This window comes from Tachyglossus aculeatus, chromosome X1 (assembly GCF_015852505.1).
Source record: "Tachyglossus aculeatus isolate mTacAcu1 chromosome X1, mTacAcu1.pri, whole genome shotgun sequence".
Taxonomy (NCBI): domain Eukaryota; kingdom Metazoa; phylum Chordata; class Mammalia; order Monotremata; family Tachyglossidae; genus Tachyglossus; species Tachyglossus aculeatus.
In genome coordinates, this window is record NC_052101.1 from 85,184,829 (window position 1) to 85,205,993 (window position 21,165).

The 21,165-nt window shown below is 47.3% G+C and overlaps 1 protein-coding gene across 2 annotated transcripts in view; it reads right to left on the bottom strand.

The window, feature by feature from the left end:
• Window positions 1-5,440: 5,440 nt before the first annotated feature.
• GFOD2 (glucose-fructose oxidoreductase domain containing 2) overlaps window positions 5,441-21,165 on the bottom strand; it is a 55,756-nt gene continuing 40,031 nt past the window's right edge. For both annotated transcript variants that reach the window (XM_038739815.1, XM_038739814.1), the window contains one exon: window positions 5,441-6,777. In XM_038739815.1, the coding sequence (XP_038595743.1) occupies window positions 5,879-6,721 (843 nt within the window). In that variant the 5' untranslated portion in view covers window positions 6,722-6,777 and the 3' untranslated portion in view covers window positions 5,441-5,878. The remainder of the gene's footprint in view (window positions 6,778-21,165) is intronic.

Consider the following 21,165-nt stretch of genomic DNA (forward strand, 5'->3'; position numbering starts at 1 on the left):
ATAAGGGAAAATCACACAGGCTTTCAATAAAATACTCCACACAGTGCCTCTGTCTAAATTAGCTCACACCAGGGAGCAGGGCCGATGCCACAGGTCAGCCAGATGGGCACCAGGAGGTCACACTGATGTGGGTTTTATCTACTGCTTTTCCGGTGGTAGAGAGTCAGCTGATTTCTCTTGGCCCACCCAGGTGGCTTTCCCGGGCACTGGTACCCCCCAGGGACAGCATCTTCCGGAGCCCCATTATGTCTGCGGCTTGGGTGGTGAGGGGATCCAGGTGCCAGGGGCTGCAGATGAGAATGCTAATGACCAGCTTCCCAAGGTCTTCCCCAGTCTCGCTTCTCCTGGAGTTGCTTTAAGATGAAGAGAGGCTCAGTAGCTAACACTAAAAGGCATGGCGGATTTCTCTTCGAAAGGCGTCTGCCCCAAATATCAGGGTGCCCCAAATATGCTCCCTCCCAGTGGAAGAGATGGTCCTCATTAGGGCGAGCGACTTTGCTTCCCTTCTGTTTCTTAGACCCCATCCAGATCCCACAGGCGGGCAACTAGAGATCATCTGAGATTGTCTCCCTAATCCTCCCTCCCAACTCTCCTTTTCTTGCTCCCTTCCTCACTTTCTCTCCCATTCCCTCGTAGAATGCATTAGTTTGGATTTTCTGGGAGGTTTGTCCTCCACCTCCACCCTTGTTGGGTTTCTGGGTTTCTCCCGCTGGGAGCTCAAACCATATACCCCAGAGAGAGACTTTCTCTCCCAGACGACCTCTGAGTTGAGCCGGCACCTTGGGCTCAGCCCTCCTGGTCTGCACACAGTAAGCGCTCAATAAATACGATTGATCGATAGATAATATAAGCTTTGGAAATGCGGGAGAACTGGGCCTTCAGCGCTATGGACGGTTGTTTGGGGTGCTGAGAGGAAGCATTTCAATGATCTTTTTAGGGATTGCTCAGGACGGCTTTGGAAGGCCTGGCCTTGCCCTGGGTAATCCATGTCTTGGGGTCCCCCCGCTTTCTTGAATCCCCAGGCTAGGAGGTTGGGTCTAGACTCAAGATGACCTCGGGATTTTGCCTGGTTGCTATTCCTCAGTGTGCACACCCTCTAGGACACCAGAGACAGCTAAAGAAAGTTCTAGTGCCAAGAAACCAAGGAGGAATCGGAGTTTTCAAAGGTAGAAGGCACTTCTTCCACCCATTGCAAAAGCAATTCTGCCAAGTTGCTGTAGGGGATGGAAGGGGTGATTGATTTGGACCACAGGAAAAATCTGATGGATTTCATCGGAGCGCAGAAGGCACGGAGGGCACACTGGCACCTTCTCTTCCATCCAGTAGGGGTCACCAGAGGACAGGGTCCAGGACCAAGTCGCCACTCGGGCCCTTTAATGGGGGAATTGGGCCAGTTCTGGTGGGTGCACATATTTTGGCCAAATTAGGTGATTTCTTAGGAAGCTTATGGTCAGAAGTGAAGGGCAAATCACTGCGCTAGCTCACCCATGTATTCAAATGAAAGCCTCTGCTAAACCGGCACTTGCCCACTTCTTAAAGAACTACACTCTCCCCCTCCATCTGGCAGGGTAACAGGAAAGAGGCAGGTGCTATGGCTTAATCCTACTGTTTGGCTTAATACCAAAAGGACTCAGAGCCCGGTTTAATCTCTCCGTCTCCTCCCCCCACCCCGCTCCCCCCGACAAAGCTTTCTTATCTGTCAGAATACATTTCTACGCCTTTAGGAAAGGGGACCCTTGCCATCTCCAGAGCTGCTTGAAAGACCCACATTTGCCTTGGTGATGTTAAGTGTTGACAGCTCAGCTTGGGTGCTGCTGAACACCTACCTAGCTAATTCTGTTCCCCTGAATCTCCTGTTTGCCAGACTGCTGTTGCTTCTTGCTGTTTGTAGTCTCCGGAAGGTTTCCAACGTGCTGGGGAGGCCGGGTTTAGTGCCGAGCACTCTGGGTTAGTACGGGGTGAAAATGTCAGAATCTGGGGCTTGGGAGCTGGGTGTTGGGACCCAGTGAGGCCTGTCTGCCTGGAGAGGACTAAAGTTCTGTCAGAGACCGAAGCAGCTACAGTTCTATGGGTCCAGAGCCTTGAGGCTTTTCTGGACTCTTTTTGGATCCTTCCACTTGAGTAGCCCTTTTCTAGGTCAAAACACTCAAAATGAAATCTCACCCTTGCCCCAGCCCTAGGAGAGAGAGAGTGGTGAGGAGGACATCCCCTATTTTGCAGGTAATAATAGTAATTATTGTATTTGTTAAGTGAATACTATGTGCCAAGCACCGTTCTAAGCACTGGGGTAGATACAAGGTAATCAGGTTGGACACAGTCCCTGTCCCACATGGGGCTCGCAGCCTTAATCCCCATTTTACAGATGAAGTAACTGAGGAAAAGAAGTGAAGTGACTTGCCCAAGGACACACAGCGCTTAGAACAGCGCTTTGCACATAGTAAGCGCTTAATAAATGCCATTAAAAAAAAGTGGCGGAGCTAGGATTAAAACCCATGACCTTCTCTATCCTCTAGGTCATGCCGCTTCTCTAAGGTAAGGAAGCTTGCCCAAGGACGAGGACGGACTTGCTTGGGACTGGGACACAAAAGGAACTCAGTTCTCTTGGTGGTCCCTGGTCAGGGATTTATTCAGCAGCTGCCCCCCCCCCCCCCCCCCCCCCCCCCCCCGCCCAGGTTCCTTTAAGGCCCCTGTAGGCAATGCCTGTACCCGGATGTGTCTAAACCCACTTTTCACTCTCAGAAGACAATACTGACTTGTATTGTGAACGTGAGGATCCACCCCAACCTCTGTCTTGGCCTGAGACCACCGGGGCCTGTTGTGTCACTCATTCCCCCAACCATGTTGAGGACTTAGTTTTGGCCTGCTGATTCCTGCTAAATCCAAATTGGTAGGAAGACGTCAATCAGTCCCCACTGTTCTCCCATGTTTGTTCTTCAAGATGGAAAGAAGAGTAGCCACTGTGTCAACACTGAGGTGAAAATCACAGCCCAAGAGTCGGGGAATCTGTTGAAGATGGCAGACTAAATGTTCAGGGGCCCAAGGGAAAAGCAAAGGAAAACAGGGAACTTTGCAGTGGAGAGAGGAAAGGAGATGGGGGAAAAGGAAATGAAAATGATCTTCTCCTGGGTGTCCTAGGCTCACTGGGGAGCACTTTAAGGGAGTCCCAGCAGCCTACCCCTGTTTTGAAGGCTTCTAACCCAGCACATCCTTCCGAGGATTTTTTTTCTCAGACTTCATGATAATAACTGTGGAATTTGTTAAGCGCTTAACTAGGTGCCAGGCACTGTACTAAGCACTGGGGTGGATACAAGCAAATTGGGTTGGACACAGTCCCTTTCCCACATGGGGCTCACAGTCTCGATCCCCATTTTGCAGATGAGGTAACTGAGGCACAGAGAAGTTAAGCGACTTGGCCAAGGCCACCCTACAGACAAGTGGCAGAGCTGGGATTAGAACCCACAACCTTCTGACTTCTAGGCCCAAGCTCTATTGACTATGCCATGAATAGGGCAGCGCTAAGCACTGGCTCCAGGATCATTTCCCGATCTGTCTCTCTGGGTGGTGCCCATGGAGATGGGCAGCTCCTCTGCCATTTCTTCCCCAGAGAGGAAGTCTGGGAAGGGAATGCTTGCTTCATTCTGGTTGAGCCAGATACCGCCCTCTTTATCCAGCATGCCTAAAAGTGTGGCTGAGGGCAGGAGAGAGGATGGTTGGAGACTAAACAGCTTGCCTCCCCAAAAAGCAAACAGCAAGTAGAATGGTTGCTCACAGAGAAGGGCACTTCATAAAATTGCCGCCCTGGCCAGTTAATGCTTAATTCAAACCCATGGGGGATTCCCTAGCAGGAAAGAATACGCACACTAAAATAATCCTCACTTATGGAAAATACATTTAATAAAACTTCATCACACCTCACCCATTACAGACACAAAGAACCAACCCAGCCCCTGGGGCGTGTCTTGTTTCCACTAGAAGTTGCCAGTGAACCTCAGGGGCATGAGTCTCATGGGGCAGCACTTCTCCAACTAGGGCTGTAATGAAGCCAAACAGTAAGTGCAGGGTACTGATCACTCTTGGGAATCACAGGAACAATCCTGGGAGCACCCGTCTGCAGTAAGCGCCAGGAAGGCTAGAGTTCCCGATTTTTTCTTCAACCTAGTGAGTTCCTAACGGTCCCACAATCTCCTTGACACAAGTCAGAAGCCAATCGAGAAGTCAAGCACTCCACCTGACAAGCCAGAGCAGCCAGAGGCGGGTTTTTTTCCCCCTCTCTCTGAAAGAACGCCGGGCTTGGTGTAGACCCCTGACGGGTGTCCGGCAGGGATCCTCAAATGTCTTGGCCAGAATGTTGTGGGGAAGGGTCTAAGGGCCTCCTGGGTATCAGCTGGGCAGGTAAAACCTATCAGACAAATGATGAATTGCTCGAAAAATCGACTCCTACGCTTGCCTCGTGGAAGCAGCCGAGACAAATCCACCCCTGCAAGAGTCCACAGGGTAAGATAAAATTTTAACCTTGAATGAGCTTCTTAAAAATTACCCACATGCACCATATATCTGATTAACTGATCCTCCTACCTATTTTCAAAATCTCTTAGGGGGCTCATTCGTCTCCCTTTCTTTCAGGGTTTCTTTGCTGAAACACTCACCGAACAGCTGCATTCTCTAGAAGAGTTTTGCCCGCAGAGGGCTAAGGTGACAAAGATTGGGCAGCTTTTCTCCAACCCACCCCGTCGCATGCAGTTTCGAAAAAAGGGGGGAGGTGCCCACCAGGACCCAGCCCGGCATCCGAAAGGGAATAAGAAAGACAACCGGAGGCTTTTAGAACTGAGAGAGGGAGCTGGGGAGGGGTTACTTCATCCAACCCTCATTCTCAGGCAATGTAGTGTAGAGGTTGGGCAGGGGAGGGTATAAGGGGGTTGGCCCTACATCTCCCCAGGTCAAGGGTCCTAACCTAGAAGGGGCAGGACGAGGGGAGAATGGAGCCTTAAAACAAATTCACTCCAGGCCAGTGAGATGGGAGAAATTTCTCGAACCCTGGATGAGGGTCAAAAGTAGGAGTGGCTGAGCTGGACTCTGCCAGGTTACTTTCTGGGCTCAATGAAGACCATAAGCTCACTGTGGGTGGGGAACATAATAATAATAATAATTGTGGTATTTGTTAAGCACTTACTATGGGCCAAGCACTGCTCTAAGCACTAGGGTAGATACAGGGTAATCAGGTTGTCCCACATGGGGCTCACACTTTGAACCCCCGTTTTACAGATGAGGTAACTGAGGCACAGAGAAGTGAAGTGACTTGCCCAAGGTCACACAGCAGACGAGTGGCGGAGGCGGGATTAGAATCCACGGCCCCTGACTCCCAAGCCCGTGCTCTTTCCACTAAGCCACGCTGCTTCATGTCTGTTTACTGTTATATTATACTCTCCCAAGCGCTTAGTACAGTGCTTTGCACACAGTAAACGCTCAATAAATACAACTGAATGAGTTATAAAGTAACGGAACTGCTTGAAGGTGCGCGCCCAGCTCCCGTGCTTCTTCACAGAGCCGCACGTAACAACTCCCTCCCCGCAGCTCCCTCTGCTTCCCCCGTGGTGGAGGCTCAGCTCCTGCAAGCGGGAAAGATGACTCAAGTTTCACTAACAACCTGAGACAACGGTCATTCCCCTCTACAGGCAGGACTGTTCAAACCTTTCAACCACGGTACAGAGAAAAATGTTCTTCATCTGGTCGGGAAGGGTTATATCTATAAGGATGAAAAGCGGAACCTTGTAAAAGACACAAGTGGGTGGTCATACGACAAATGACTTTTTGGTAATGGCCGTCCTTTTGCCTCATTTCCCACCCCGGCAAAACCTCCATTCACCAAACTACCCCCAGCTCACAGGTTATTTCTCTGAAGGGCCTCACAAAGGTTCTGATTGGCATCGGGCTCCTCTGTCATGACCTCCACAGCCTCCCACTCCCCAGACCTGCTGGATTTCTTGATGGCATCAATCACACATTGCATATATAGCCCATCCTCAAAAGAGGCGGCCATAGAGACGGGTCTGTGATCCCAAGTCCGGCGATCCTCTTGTTCCTGGAAAGACTGCCGTAAGGCCTGCACCATGGACACCATCCCCTTGAGGTACAGCAGTGGGATGTCTTGAAATCCCTCCTCTAGGAGTCCTGCGTTGATCGTCAGGGAATCTGTCAGCAGCAGCTCTTCCTGCAGCGCCGTGTTCTTCTGCCCATATAAATCAGTCCCTCGGGCTATAAGACGCCCGGTGGACCCCACGATCATGATTTCATGGACGAAGGAACCGGGCATGTTGAAGTTGAGAGTCACGGTGCTGCAGACTCCACCGCTCATTAACATCTGGAAAAAGCAGAAGTCGTCACTGGTGACATGGCGGATCCCGCCGATGGCTGCGTTCTGCTTCACGAAGGTCTTCAGCAGGCCGTGGACCTTCTCCGTTCTCCTGCCCGTCAGGTGGGTCAGAAGGTCGACGATGTAGGTGCCCATCGTGTGCAGGCCGCCCCCGCCCATCACCTCGTCGCAGATCCAGTTGTAGTCGGGGCTGAGGAGGCTGCCCCAGTAGACGCGCACGTCACAGATCATCACTGTGCCGATGTAGCACTCCTCGATTAGCTGCTTCATCCGGACAAAGGCGGGTAGGAAGCGCAGGGCGTTCCCAACCAGGCTCATCAGCTTAGGGTAGTATCGGGCAGCTGTGACCATTCGGAAGGCATCCACCGAGCTAGCTGCCTTCTCGCATATGACATTCTTCCCAATACCTGAAGACGAGACAAAGAATGGGAAAGTGGAGTCGGTCATTCTGGAAAGCACTCTGTTTCAATTGGAATATTCTATCGCTCAATCTGCTGAGAAGCGGCATGGCCTGGTGGAAAGAGCCCCGGCCTGGGATTCAGAGGACCTGGGTTCTAATCCCGGCTCCGCCACTTGCCTGCTGTATCACCTTGGACAAGTCACTTAATTTCTCTGTGCCTCAGTTCCCTCACCTGTAAAGTGGGGATTCGATACCTGTTCTCCCTCCGACTTAAGAGTGTGAGCCTTATGTGGCATCTGATTATCTTTTATCTACCCTAGTGCTCAGTACAGCACTTGGCACATAGTAAGCGTTGAACAAAGACCACGATGATTATAACCAGTAAACATCAGTTGATAATGCAAATAAACTCACAGAAGTATACTGGATGCAATAGAAAGTAAAACATGTAACATCTCTTCCGCTGTGGGATATTGTCCTGGCCCTGATTCTGATTCACCCTACCTCCACCAATTTGCTGCATCTATACCCTCGGCCCTGATCTCTCTCCTTCTCTGCAGTCTCATATTTTCTCCTGCCTTCAGGACAGCTCTCCTCGGATTTTCCGCTGACACCTCAAACTGATCACGTCTAAAACAGAACTTCTCCTATTCCCACCTAAATGCTATCCTGCCCCCCGACTTTCCCGTCATTGTAGGCAGCACCACCATCCTTCCTGTCTCACAAGCCCGTAACCTTGGCATTACCCTCATCTCTTCCTCTCCCCCTCGTCCCCCTCTCCATCCCCCCCCATCTTACCTCCTTCCCTTCCCCACAGCACCTGTATATATGGATATATGGTTGTACATATTTCTTACTCTATTTATTTATTTATTTTACTTGTATATATCTATTCTATTTATTTTATTTTGTTGGTATGTTTGGTTCTGTTCTCTGTCTCCCCCTTTTAGACTGTGAGCCCACTGTTGGGTAGGGGCTGTCTCTATGTGTTGCCAATTTGTACTTCCCAAGCGCTTTAGTACAGTGCTCTGCACATAGTAAGCGCTCAATAAATACGATTGATTGATTGATTGATTGATTTATTACTCTATTTATTTATTTTACTTGTACATTTCTATCCTATTTATTTTATTTTGTTGGTATGTTTGGTTCTGTTCTCTGTCTCCCCCTTTTAGACTGTGAGCCCACTGTTGGGTAGGGGCTGTCTCTATGTGTTGCCAATTTGTACTTCCCAAGCGCTTAGTACAGTGCTCTGCACATAGTAAGCGCTCAATAAATACGATTGATTGATTGATTGATTGATCTCTTTCATTCAACCCACATGTTCCATCAGTCACCAAATCGTGTCGGTCGAACCTTCACAACATCGCTAAAATCCGCCCTTTTCTCTCCATTAAAACTGCTACCACATTAATCCGAGTATTTATCCTCTCCCACCTGGACTGCAGCATCAGCTTCCCTACTGACCTCCCTGCCTCCTGTCTCTCCCCAATCCGGTCCATACTTCATTCTGCTGCCCAGATCATTTTTCTACAAAACTGTTTGGTCCATGTTTCCCCACTTCTCCAGTGGTTGCCTATCGCCACATCAAACAGAAACTCCTTATCATTGGCTTTAAAGCACTCGATCACCTTGCCCCCTCCTACCCTGCCTCTCTGATTTCCTACTACAACCCAACCTATCGGCTGTACCTCAATCTTCTCTATCTCATTGCCAACCCCTCACCCACTCCCTCCTTCTTCATACCCAACAAACGTTTACTCTCCCCACTTTCAAAGCCGTATTAAAAGCACATCTCCTTCAAGAGGCCTTCCCCAACTGAGCCCTCATTTCCTCTTCTCCCACTCCCTTCTGCATCGCCCTTGCACTAGGATTTGCACCCTTTAATTCATCCTTCCCTCAGCCCCATAGCACTTTTCATTCGGTCAGTCGTATTTATTGAGCGCTTACTGTGTGCACAGCACTGTAGTAAGCGCTTGGGAGAGTACAGTACAACAATAAACAGACACATTCCCTGCCCACAATGAGCTTACCATCTGGCGGAGTGGGGGAGACAGACATTAGTATAAAAAAATTACAGATATGTACGTAACTGCTGTGGGGCTGGGGGTGGGGGAGAACAAAGGGAGCACATCAGGGCGACACAAAGGGAGTAGGAAGACATATCCATAATTTAATGTACTTATATTATTGTCTGTCTCCCCTCTTTAGACTGTAGGCTCACGAGCAGGCAACGTGTCTACTACCTCTGTTATATTAGAATAATAATAATAAGCTCCAATGCCTCCAAAGGAAAAAACTGCAATCGGCAGATGTGCATTTTGATATAATAATGACATAATAATAATGATGGTATTTGTTATGTTCTAAGCACTGGGGTAGATACAAGGTAATCAAGTTGTCCCCCATGGGGCTCACAGTCTTAATTCCCATTTTACAGATGAGGTAACAAGCACAGAGAAGTTAAGTGGCTTGCCCAAGGTCACACAGCAGACAAGTGGCAGAGCCAGGATTAGAACCCGGGGCCTCTGACTCCCAAGCCCGTGCTCTTTCCACTGAGCCATGCTGCTTCTCCCAACCCTAGTATAGAGCTCTGCATACAGTAAGCACTCAATAAATTTGATTGATTGATTGATTGCTGCCTGGCACTTTGTGAGAGGCTCCATTCAGGCAGTCTCCCTCCCCCTCCACTCCTGAAGAGTCTTCTGTCACTTTTGGGACAGACTCCAGCAGTGTTCTCACAGGTCTTCAGTTCCCAAAAGGGCCCCAGGAAGGAGAAGTAGTCCTAGGGTGCTGCTGAATTCTAACGTACACATGACAGCAGCGTGGCTCAATGGAAAGAGCACGGTCTTTGGAGTCAGAGGTCATGGGTTCAAATCTCGGCTCTGCCAATTGTCGGCTGTGTGCCTTTGGGCAAGTCACTTAACTTCTCTGTACCTCAGTTCCCTCATCTGTAAAATAGGGATTAAGACTGTGAGCCCCCCGTGGGACAACCTGATCACCTTGTAACCTCCCCAGCGCTTAGAACAGTGCTTTGCACATAGTAAGTGCTTAATAAATGCCATCATTATTAGTATTATTATGACCACCTCTGAACGGTCCCCACTTAGAGGTCATTCATTCACTTATTCAATCATATTTAGGTTAGGATGAATTCTCACATTTGCCCAAGAGGAGGTTTCAAACTGTCTCCAACTGTGGTTTGATGGCAAAAAAAGCTTTGCTTGCCTTCTCTGTGCTGGTTACCTGGCAGCACCTCCCTTGATTTCTCCACCAGAACTTCCTTTCTTTCTCCAGAAAGCATCGGTTCTTTCTTGCCTCCTAAAGACCCTTCTTTCTTACTTTTCCATCCTAACCTTAGTTGACCAGTTTGAAATTCCTTGAGGCAACAGTGCCACACTTCAATTTTAGAGCGGTAGAAGACAAAAGCGATGGGCTCTGGAATGAATTGACAAGAGACAAATAGGTTCTAACTGGAGTATAAGGAAGGAAGTGGAGCACATGGGATGGGGTGGGCTGGGAGCGGGGCCTGGAGGCCTTAAGTAGAGAAACAGTTTCCACAATGAACAAAGTAGCTCTTCCTGAACAAAAAGAGAAGGGGCTTTCTGGTCTTCGACTCAAAAAAAAACAAACAAAAACAAAAGAATACCTCAGCACACGCTTGCAGAACTGTAGACGGGCATGGAATAAAAGTCTTAATCCACTAATCACAGCATTACACCAAATGAGCAGGAAGCTCCAATGCCTCCAAAGGAAAAGACTGCAATCGGCAGATGTGCATTTTGAAGGGGGAACAGTAACAGGAAAGAGCTTTTAAGACACAGTACTGCGGATGGGATCACCACCGTATAAACTCCCTAAGGAGAAGGGGCCTCTCTTGACTGAAAGGCTGTGGTTTTGTTGATGCTAATTGCTTGTCTGGAGGCAGCGGCATCAGGTGTTGCTTTAGTTTGCACAGTTTTGGGGGCAGAATTCCAGTTTTCCAGTCTTCTGTTCTCTGCAAAACTGTGCTGAGAGTGTATCAGAAATGCTGGTCACTAAACAATCAATCGATCAACCCACTCATTGATCAAATACAGGCTACTTGAGAAGCAGCGTGGCTTAGTGGAAAGAGCACGAGCTTGGGAGTCAGAGGTCATGGGTTCTAATCCTGCCTTAGCCACTTGTCAGCTGTGTGACTTTGGGCAAGTCACTGCAAGTAACTTCTCTCTGCCTCACTTACCTCATCTGTAAAATGGGGATTAAGACTGTGAGCCCCACGTGGGACAATCTGATAACCTTGTATCTATCTCAGCACTTAGAACAGTGCTTGGCACATAGTAAGCGCTTAACAAATACCATCATCACTATTATTATTATTGCCATGACTCTAACATACTAAGTGTTACTAAGACTTAACAAACTTTGGTTTTGTTCTCTGGTCAAGCAAAATCACCACTATCAGATGTTCTAAGCTTTCCGTTTATTGTCTGCTTGGTTTACTGATTGCACCTAGGATTAAAGTGGAGGCCTAAGCTTCAGTCTGCTGCGGAACCCTGATCGTGACCATCATTTTCAAAAAGAAAGGTGAGCAGGCTGCAGAAACTCTCATGGCACCTCATTGCTCTACATGGCTAGCAACATCCTAGTCAGCATTCTTCTGGCCAACTACTAACAAACGTTATTAACCATTATTAACCACTATTAACCGTTATTAACCATTATTAACCATTAACAAACCATTAACCAGTGAAATTCTCATGGAATTTCACTGTGACTTTGGACTAGAGAGGTCAAAACCCTGGCTGCACGTCAGGTACAGGAAAGGTTCAGGGAACAATACCCCAAGTTCCCTGTGGTACTGTGGCCATTAGGGAGGCAGTGTAGCCTACTGGAAAGAGCTCGGGACTGGGAGTCAGGAGACCTGGGTTCTGGTCCCAGCTCTGCCACCGACTGGCCTGCAGTATGACCTTGGGCAAGTCACTTCACTTCCCTGAGCCTCAACTTCCTCACTTGTAAAATGGGGCTCAATACCTGTTCTTCATCCCTCCAAATTCATTCGTTCATTCAAGCATATTTATTGAGCGCTTACTGTGTGCAGAGCGCTGTACTAAGCGCTTGGAAAGTACAATTCGGAAATAAAGAGAGACAATCCCTGCCCACACCATTTTCACATTATGTGAAAATGTTCCAGTCTCGTTCAACTAGACTGTAGGCTTGGGCAGGGAATGTGTCTGCTTGTTCTTTTGTATTGGACTCTCCCATGTGCTTAGAACAGTGCTCTGCAAATGTTAAGTGCTCAATAAATACCACTGATTGATGGAATGATTTTACGCAGCCATGCTTTAAGACACAAGGGACCAGGACACTGGTGTTAGAATATGCTTCTGGTCTAGTGGAGACACTGTTCCTACTCAAAAAGGCTTAGACCATCACTGAAAATCCTTGAAGTAGTAATCCAGAAGCCACTATTTGTGACTGATCTGGAGGCACATTCACCTGAAGACATATAGATGATTACGGACCACTTTGCAGACTCAGCACAGCACTACGGAATTACAATAGGTCTGAAGAAGAAGTTTATGTTCCAGCCCATCCCCTGGAAACCCTAGACATAGCTGAAGATTTTCATCCAGAATCCAGGACTGAAAGCTTTCATTGAATTCTGCTACCTTAGTAGCACATTATCCAACTCTGCACAGAAAGACAAGGAAGGGAAAAATGGAATCAAGAAAATCAGCATACCCTTTGGGAGACTATGTGAGTGAAGTCTTTAAATTATATTATAAATTGTTTATTTACATTAATGTCTGCCTCCCCCTCTAGACTCGTTGTGGGCAGGGAACTGATAGCTCAGTTATATTGTACCCTTCCAAGCGCTTAATACAGTGTTCTGCACATAGTAAGCACTCAATAGATACCATTGATTGATTGATAGTGATTATATGGTTTCAGACACAATTGGGTACTAACACGAAAACCCAGTCTGCACACTTCGCTTCTCTGGTGCTAACCTTCTCACTGTGCCTCAATCTCGCCACCGACCCCTGGCCTACATCCTACGTCTGGCCCTCCCTCCTCAAATCCACCACTTACTCTCCCCACCTTCAAAGCCTTAGCGAAGGCACATCTCCTCCAAGAGGCCTTCCCAGACTAAGCTCCAACTTTCCTCATCTCCCATTCCCTTCTGCGTCACCCTGACTGGCTCCCTTTGCTCTTCCCCCCTCTCCCCGTCCCACAGCACATATGTAAATATCTGTAATTTTATTTATTTACATTGATGTCTGTTCACTTGTATTGACATCTGTTCCCCCCCTCTCTAGACTGTGAGCTCATTGTGGGAGGGGATTGGGTCTCTCTTAATTGCTGCATTGTACTTTCCCAAACGCTTGGTACAGTGCTCTGCACAAAGTAAGCGCTCAATAAATACGACTGAATGAATGATCTCTGGAAGAGGAAGGATAGGTACGGACATGTACGGCAGGTTTCAGGTAAATCCTTTTAAATTAATTCATTCAATTGTACGTATTGAGCACTTACTGTGTGCAGAGCACTGTACTAAGCACTTGGAAAGTACAATTCAGTAACAAAGAGAGACAATCCTTGCCCACAATGGGTTCACAGTCTAGAAGGGGGGAGACAAACATCAAAACAAGTAAACAGGCATCAATAGCATCAATATAAATAAATAGAATTATACATATATACATATCAATAGAATGCTCCTGGCAAAAAAATATCTTTGGACAGGTCATGAGTGGAAAATGAATGGCAATAGGGGAGTCAAGCTGGTAATGAATGGTCAGATATAGAGCAATTGAAAGCAGAGAAGGCGAAAGAACCTTTTAAAGACAAAGTAAAATATCACGTCAAATGATGTGAAAAATTCTAGCAACAGACCATTTGGCAATAACAGTGGCAGACAGACCAAATGGTGAGCAGACTGGGTTTTATGCAGAGGCTTTGGAAAGACCAGAATACTGAACAGCAAAACTGAAACAGCCCCAAGAGCTAAGTGAAAGTAGCCTAAGTTTTACTTGTGCACAGTGTGGGAAGGAGTCTTTGGTCAAAGTTCTGTCTTTTTAAGCTACACCTGCACAAATAGGTAAAGTTCACCAGCTTGTCTTTCTCTCTGTCTCTCCCCCTCCATCTCTCCGTCATTTCCTTTTTCTTTCTGGCTCTCTTTCCTCCGATCTTCTCTTCCTGTTTTTTCAGCCCCATCATCTGGGGGCTCTGCCCCCTGGACGGTCCAGCCTCTATCTCAGAATTCTCAAAAATATAGTCATCCTACTTCTGTCTGCAAAACAATGATGCAAAAATACTATCTTGGGGAGGGTGTACCACAGCAGCAAAGCAAAGCTAACTTAATAGAGTAGTTCAAGAACGTCATTTTTTATCCTAGCAGCCAAGTTCTAGAATCTCTACCCCACTTTCACAGGGCAGACTTGGAGGCAACAAAGAGGAGCTAGGAAGTTCTGTTTGACTATGGCATTCATTTCACCTGATAGGCTCAAACAATCTGCAGGCCTATTAGATTTCCCCAACCTTTCCCATCCATACTCGTGTCAGATGATCACCACAGGGTTAACTGTGAGGACACAAGTGAGAATTTCTAGGGGAATTTATTTTTAGTAACAGTTTTACTTGCATGATTTCCTTTATGCCCAGGGCCTTTGAGTCAGAGTTTATACTCCCTGGCTAATCTAAGCTGATTGAAAACCAGCAGAATAGGGTTAAAGAGGTAAAATTTTTTCTAAGAGCCTGAAAGTCAAGTTAACTCATCTGCTTCAGATGGTTGGAGAGCAAGTCCCTGTTCATTCACTCACCAGCTGAGAGAACAATACTGCCTAACTTCCTGCTTTCTGTCTGCTGAGCTCTGGATTGGGGAGGAACCGAATGTGAAAATTTACCAGAATGTGAAAATTTACCAGAGACCGATTTGGAAAAGGCTTAAGGTGAGAGGCTACGTAATATCAGTGAGAGGGTTGGTTTGAGTTATGTCATCAGTTCATTACCATGCCCTTCTGAACTACTTTGGAATTAAGAAACAAAACTCGAGTTGAATTTGATCTCCGGAAGGGGAAGGATAGGTAGGGACGTGTATGACAGGTTTCAGGCAAATCCTTTTAAATTAATTCATTCAATCGTATTTATTGAGTGCTTACTGTGTGCAGAGCACAGTATCAAGCACTTGGAAAGTACAATTCATTAACAGAGACGATCCCTGCCCACAATGGGCTCACAGTCTAGAAGAGGGGAGACAAACATCAAAACAAGTAAACAGGCATCAATATAAATAGAATTATAGATACATATCAAAACAAATAAGTGGGCATTAATTATAAATAGAATTATATAGATGGACATATATGCACAAGTGCTACGGGGAGGGGAGGGGGAGCTGAGGAAAAAGGGGGGCTTAGTCTGGGAAGCCCTCCTGGAGGAGGTGAGCCTTCAGTAGGGCTTTGAAGGGTGGGGGGCATGTGACTGGCAGATTTGAGGAGGGAGGTCATACTATGCAAAGCATACTCCTAGCACAGTGCAACATGAGGCGGCGAACAGAAGCGATTGTATTTATAGAGTGCCCAGTGAGTGTGGGCCTCTGTACTAAGCACTTGGGAAAGAACGACAGAAGCGCAAGATGCATTCCCTGTCCACAAAGAGCTAATGAAAGCATTTTGATTCCTATGAACATGATGAAATGATGAGATTCCTGCTAAATTAGCTATATACAATCAAACCCTCAATTGGATCTGCTTAGGTCCCCCAACCCCCCCAACCGAAAAATGATCTGGAGACTAGATGGTTCTAACCTGAACACGGTCCCCCATCAATGGCATCTCCTGCTGATTTGGGATGTTCACTTTTATTCCAAAGGTTAAGCACCCACCACAGAATTCCACTCCAATCCATTCTATTTGCATGTACAGCAAATGCAAAATGCAAATGTTCTTCTTGACTGCAAGCTCGTCACAGGCAGGGAATGTGTTTACCAACTCGGTTATACTGTACTCTCCCAAGCGCTTAATACAGTGCTCTGCACACAGTAAGTGCTCAATAAGTACAACTGGTTGACTGATTGATTTCCTGAAGGACTGACTGGACTTCAGAAACGGACTCTCCTTCCTTACCCACGATAGGGTGAAGGTTCCCCGTTTGGGCACAGTGGTTGAAAATTATTGCAAAAAGACTACTACCTTGGATGTCTGTAATGATTTTCATCCAAATAGCTCAAAGTGCTCATTTACCCTCGCAATTTCCTTGGGAAGGGAGGCCTAGTGGAAAGCGCAAGGGTCGGGAGATAGGATGCCTGGGTTCTAATCCCGGTTCTACTGCTTGCCTGTTGTGTGACCTTGGGCAAGTGTCATTTAACTTCCGTGTGCCTCAATTTCCTCCTCTGTAAAATGGGGATTAAAGGCCGGTTCTCCCTCCTACTTAAACTTTGAGCCTGATGAGGGCCAGGGACTGTGTCTGGCCTGATTATCTTGTATCTGTCCCACTGCTGTACTCAGTGCTTGGCAAATAGTAAGGCCTTAAATACCGCAATTATTATTTTGTAGATTTGTACTATTTTACAACTGAGGCCCAGAAAGTGTGAAGTACCTCACCTGAGGTCCCAGGAGCAAGTCAAAGACCGAGGCTAGGACTCAGTCCAGTTTTGGACTCCACCCACTAGACTACCTAGTTTATAGCATAAGGCATACCTCTGGGGTCTTCGGGGCTAAAATCAAGTCAAGTCTTGCCTCACCAAGACACATTTTTAAAAAAAACCTCCAAGAAAGCTCTGCGGTGACCGACAACCTTGCTTACTTTTTCAGGATTTGATTTACTGGGCTGGCTGCTGAGGGAAAAGTGGAGATGACAAGTACAGCCCCGTCAGTCTCGGATTTGGGAAGACACTCAGAAGCTACCACAAGGTTGGGTGGCTCTGTGGCTCCCAGTGGTGTTGAAATGAGTTCCTTATACACCTCCCTCCCTAACTCGGTTGGGAGAGACAGTTGGAAAATAGCTCAGTCGGGAAACAGGCCGGTGATATGTGGCCCCAAATGACTTTTGTTTGATTTTGCTGCTTCCTGTTGCTGCAAGTGGACGAAAAATGCAAAATGGTTTCATGAACCAGGAAACAAGGCGATGGAAAGGCAACTTGCCAGAGAATCCTGGGGCGTGCTTTCCCCTTCGGATCGTGACACGGAAAGGAAATCACAAAATGTAGAGAAGAGAGCAGATATTTCTCTTTTCTCTCTTCCCCCGAGGACCGGATGGTCCACTAGCACTTGCCTAAATTTCCATAGCAGGAAATTTAGAGGTTGGCTAGGCGAACCGGGCAAAGTTGATTCTCTGGAAATTCATCATTGTATCAATCTCTTGGCTAGGACTTAATTTTAAACCAAGTCAGTTATTAGCAAATGAGCTGCTTCTAAGGAGGTGATGACGACGATGAGGAAGTGGTGCAAGTGGTGGATAAGCCTCATTCCATGTGTTCCGAGGTGTGCCTGGAGGCCGAGGCATGAGACACACGGCCGTCCACAGGCTGGGCCCGCAAAAGTCAACACGGGTTGTTCTTCGCCACTTGAAACCTCCTTTCGATTAGCGTGTTTCTCCTTAAAGGACTGCCTATCCGAATGGCAGATCTGATGCCAAGAGGACCCATCCCAGGCCATGAGCTCCTATGAGAAGCACTGTGCCCTGGTGGAAAGAGCATGGGCCTGGGAGCTACAGGACCTTCTCTGGGCCTCAGTTTCCCCACCTTTCAAATGAGGAGTGATTACTTGTTCTCCCTCCTATGTAGGCTGTGGGACAGGAATTGTGTCTGACCTGATTATCTGGTATCTATCCCAGTGCTTAGTACAGTGTTAGGCACACAGTAAGCGCTTAACAAATACCACAAGTGATTATTATTATTATTCTCCCAAGCACTGGCATCAGTGGAGCATGCCCTGAGGATGGCTTTCAGTACATCCTTGTACCCTTTCCTCTGACCACCCCTGGAGTGTGCAGCAGTACTGAGCACATCATAAAAGATCACGAGCAGAGAACGAGTCTACCATGGCCTAGTGGCAAGAGCACGGGCTTGGGGGTCAGAGGTCGTGGGTTCTAATCCCAGCTCCGCCACTTGTCTGCTGTGTGACCTTGGGCAAGTCACTTAACTTCTCTGCGCTTCGCTTACCTCATTTGTAAAATGGGGATTGAGACTGTGAGCCCCACGTGGGACAACCTGATTATCTTGTATCTCCCCCAGCGCTTAGTACAGTGCTTGGCACACAGTAAGCACTTAACAAATACCATAATAATAATAATAATAATAATAATACCAATTTGGTTCTATTGTCTTCTCCCAAGCACTTAGTACCCACAGTAAGCACTCAATCAATGTCACTGATTGATGACTATTGATTGATTGATCCAATTTCAGTAGATGACCATACCACCGCAACTAGAAGACTGATATCATCGCCTCAGGGGCTGTGCTTCATTCAGTTGTATTTATTGAGTGCTTACTGTGTGCAGAGCACTGTACTAAGCACTTGGAAAGTACAATTCGGCAACAAATCTCACAGCAGCAAGACCTCGGTGTTCAGGATGCGACCCTGCCATTTAATGACAGCTCTCTGCCTCAGACAGTGCAGATGGAACTGGGTGAGTTGTTTCATGTGCTGTCAATATGGTATCACTCATTCATTCGATCGTATTTACTGAGCACCTACTGTGTGCGGGGCACTGCACTAAGCGCTCGGGAGAGTACGATACAACAATAAACAGACACATTCCTTGCCCACAATGAGCTTACCACCTGCTTCGCATTGTTGTGATCACATAGATGTCGATCTTTGTCTTTACACTGACACCCCTTTCGCGGCAGAGTCAGCGTTCTAGCTTGGTCCAGCTACCTGGGGTACTTGTAGACCACTTTTTTTCTCAATGGAATCCCTGTTTTGATCTATGCTTGGTGTTCATTATCAAGGTCTCCAACACTTGCTGGGAACTTGTCACTTTTTTATTCTGCACTTCTCAAGTGACTACTATAGTGTGCTGTACTAAATGGATGCTCAATAAACACTGCTACTTCTACTACTGCTACTATTATTACTACTGCTTGGCCTCATTATCATTTTAATAGAACCAATCGGGATGTTTTCTCTTGGTAAAGCCAAGAAGTCTGCAGTCATGTTGTATATGGCATCTTTGAATACTGAGCGTGTGGTCTCGAGATCTGTGCTGCTGGACTATGTCAGCCATGAGCCTGATTCATTCTTTCACCTAGTTTGCAGTGTTTGGTATCCACAGCCAAAGCCTGCATATTGAACTTCTTTGTAGGTGGCTTACAACGGCAGTGTCATGATGGTGTCAGCTCAAATCTCATTCTGCTGGCCACAAGACAATGGTCAGGCAGCACGGATATTTCCCTCACAGAACATGAGGCCATGACGTCCCACCTATCACACTGCCTTACAAAGACATAATCTATTCATTGCCAGTGTTAGAAGCCCAGGTGCATCAGTGAGGTTCTATGTTGTGCTGACAGAGGGAACACAGTTTTTGAGATAATCATCTGATTACTTGCGCACACACTATCAGAAGAACAGTTCTGTTTGTGTTGGCTTTACCTACACCAAGTCTACCTAGGACTTTGTGTCAGGCCTCGGGAGTAGCAACCACGTCTGGCATTAAAGGTGCCTAGAATAATGAGCTTGTCTTTCCATTGGTCCACCTGGATGGCATTGTCGGGGGGGCAAAGCTTCATGAAGACCCGCGAACCAAAAACATTCATTCATTCATTCAGTCGTATGTACTGAGTGCTAACTGTGCTCAATAACGCACTTGGGAAACTACAACAGAGTTGGTGGATATATTCCCTGCCCACAATGCGCTTAATAAATTACAGATATGTACACATATGTGCTGTGGGGCTGGGGGTGGTGGTGGTGGTGGTAAACAAAGGTTGCGAATACAAGTGCAAGGGTGACCCAGGAGGGAGTGGGAGAATAGGAAGTGAAGACTTAGTTGGGGAAGGCTTCTTGGAGGAGCAGTGCTTTTATTAAGGCTTTGAAGTTGGGGAGAAGTGATAATCTATTGGGTTTGAAGAGAGAGGGCGTTCCAGGCCAGAAGCAGGATGTGGGAGAGAGGTTGGCGGCAAAATAAATGAGATCAAGGTACAGTGAGTAGACTGGCATTATAGGAGCGAAGTGTGGGAGTTGGGTGGTAACAGGAAATCAGGGAGGTAAGGGGAGAAGAGGCAAGGTGATTGAGAGCTTTAAAGCCGAAGGTAAGTAGTTTGATGCAGAGGTGGATGGGCAACGACTGGAGGTTCTTGGGGAATGGGAAAACACGGGCTGAATAGTTTTGTCGAAAAATGATCTCGGCAGCAGAGTGAAGTATGAACTGGAGTGAGGGGAGACAAGAGGCAGGGAGGTTGGTGAGAAGGCTGATGCCGTAATCAAGGTGGGACAGAATAAATGCTTGGACTAACACAGTAGCAGTTTGGATGGAGAAGAAAGGGCAGATCTTGGCGATGTTGTGAAGGTAGAACTGATGGTTTGGTGACAGACTGAATATGTGGGAAGCAGCATGGCAGAGTGGATAGAGCATGGGCCTGAGAGTCAGAAGGACCTGGGTTCTAGTCCTGGCTCCGCCACTCGTCTGCTGTGTGACCTTGGGCATGTCACTTGACTCTTCTGGGCCTCAGTTACCTCATCTGTAAAATGGGGGTTAAGAGTGTGAGCCCCTTGAGGGTCAGGGACCGTGTCCAACCTGATGAACTCGTATCTACCCCAGTGCTCAGAAAAGTGTTTGTCACATAGTAAAGCGCTTAACAAGTACCATAATTATTATTATGTGGGTTGAATGAGAGATAATGAGAATAATGCCAAGGTTATAGGCTTGTGAGACAGGGAGGATGATGGTGCTGTCTATAGTGATGGGAAAGTCAGGGGAAGGCCAGGGTTTGGGTGGGAAGACAAGGAGTTCCGTTTCGGAAACATTAAGTTTGAGGCGTTGGTGGGACATCCGAGTAGAGATGTCCTGAAGGCAGGAGGAAATGCAAAACTGCAGAGAGGGACAGAGATCAGGGCTGGAGGTGCAGAGTTGGGAATCATCCGCAAAGAGATGGCAGTTGAAGCCATAGAAGCAAGTCACAGATCAGAATAATTCTTTCAACCGGGATGGTGAGCAGACATTTTCTGGGGAGTGATGGGGGCAGCCTCTGTCTCAGGCTGGCACCTGGAGAGCTTCCAGTACTCTACCAGTCTCGACTACAGGAGGGAGAGTCAAGCAGAGGCATATCCATTCCATTTCTAGCTTGGGCAGTGGCTAGCGAGTGGAAGGCAACCTGCTACAAGTCAAAACTCACCTGTGCTGGGCAGCAGCGGCACGGGAGAGAGTCGAGGGTGGAGACTCAAGTGTACTTCATGGAAGGAGG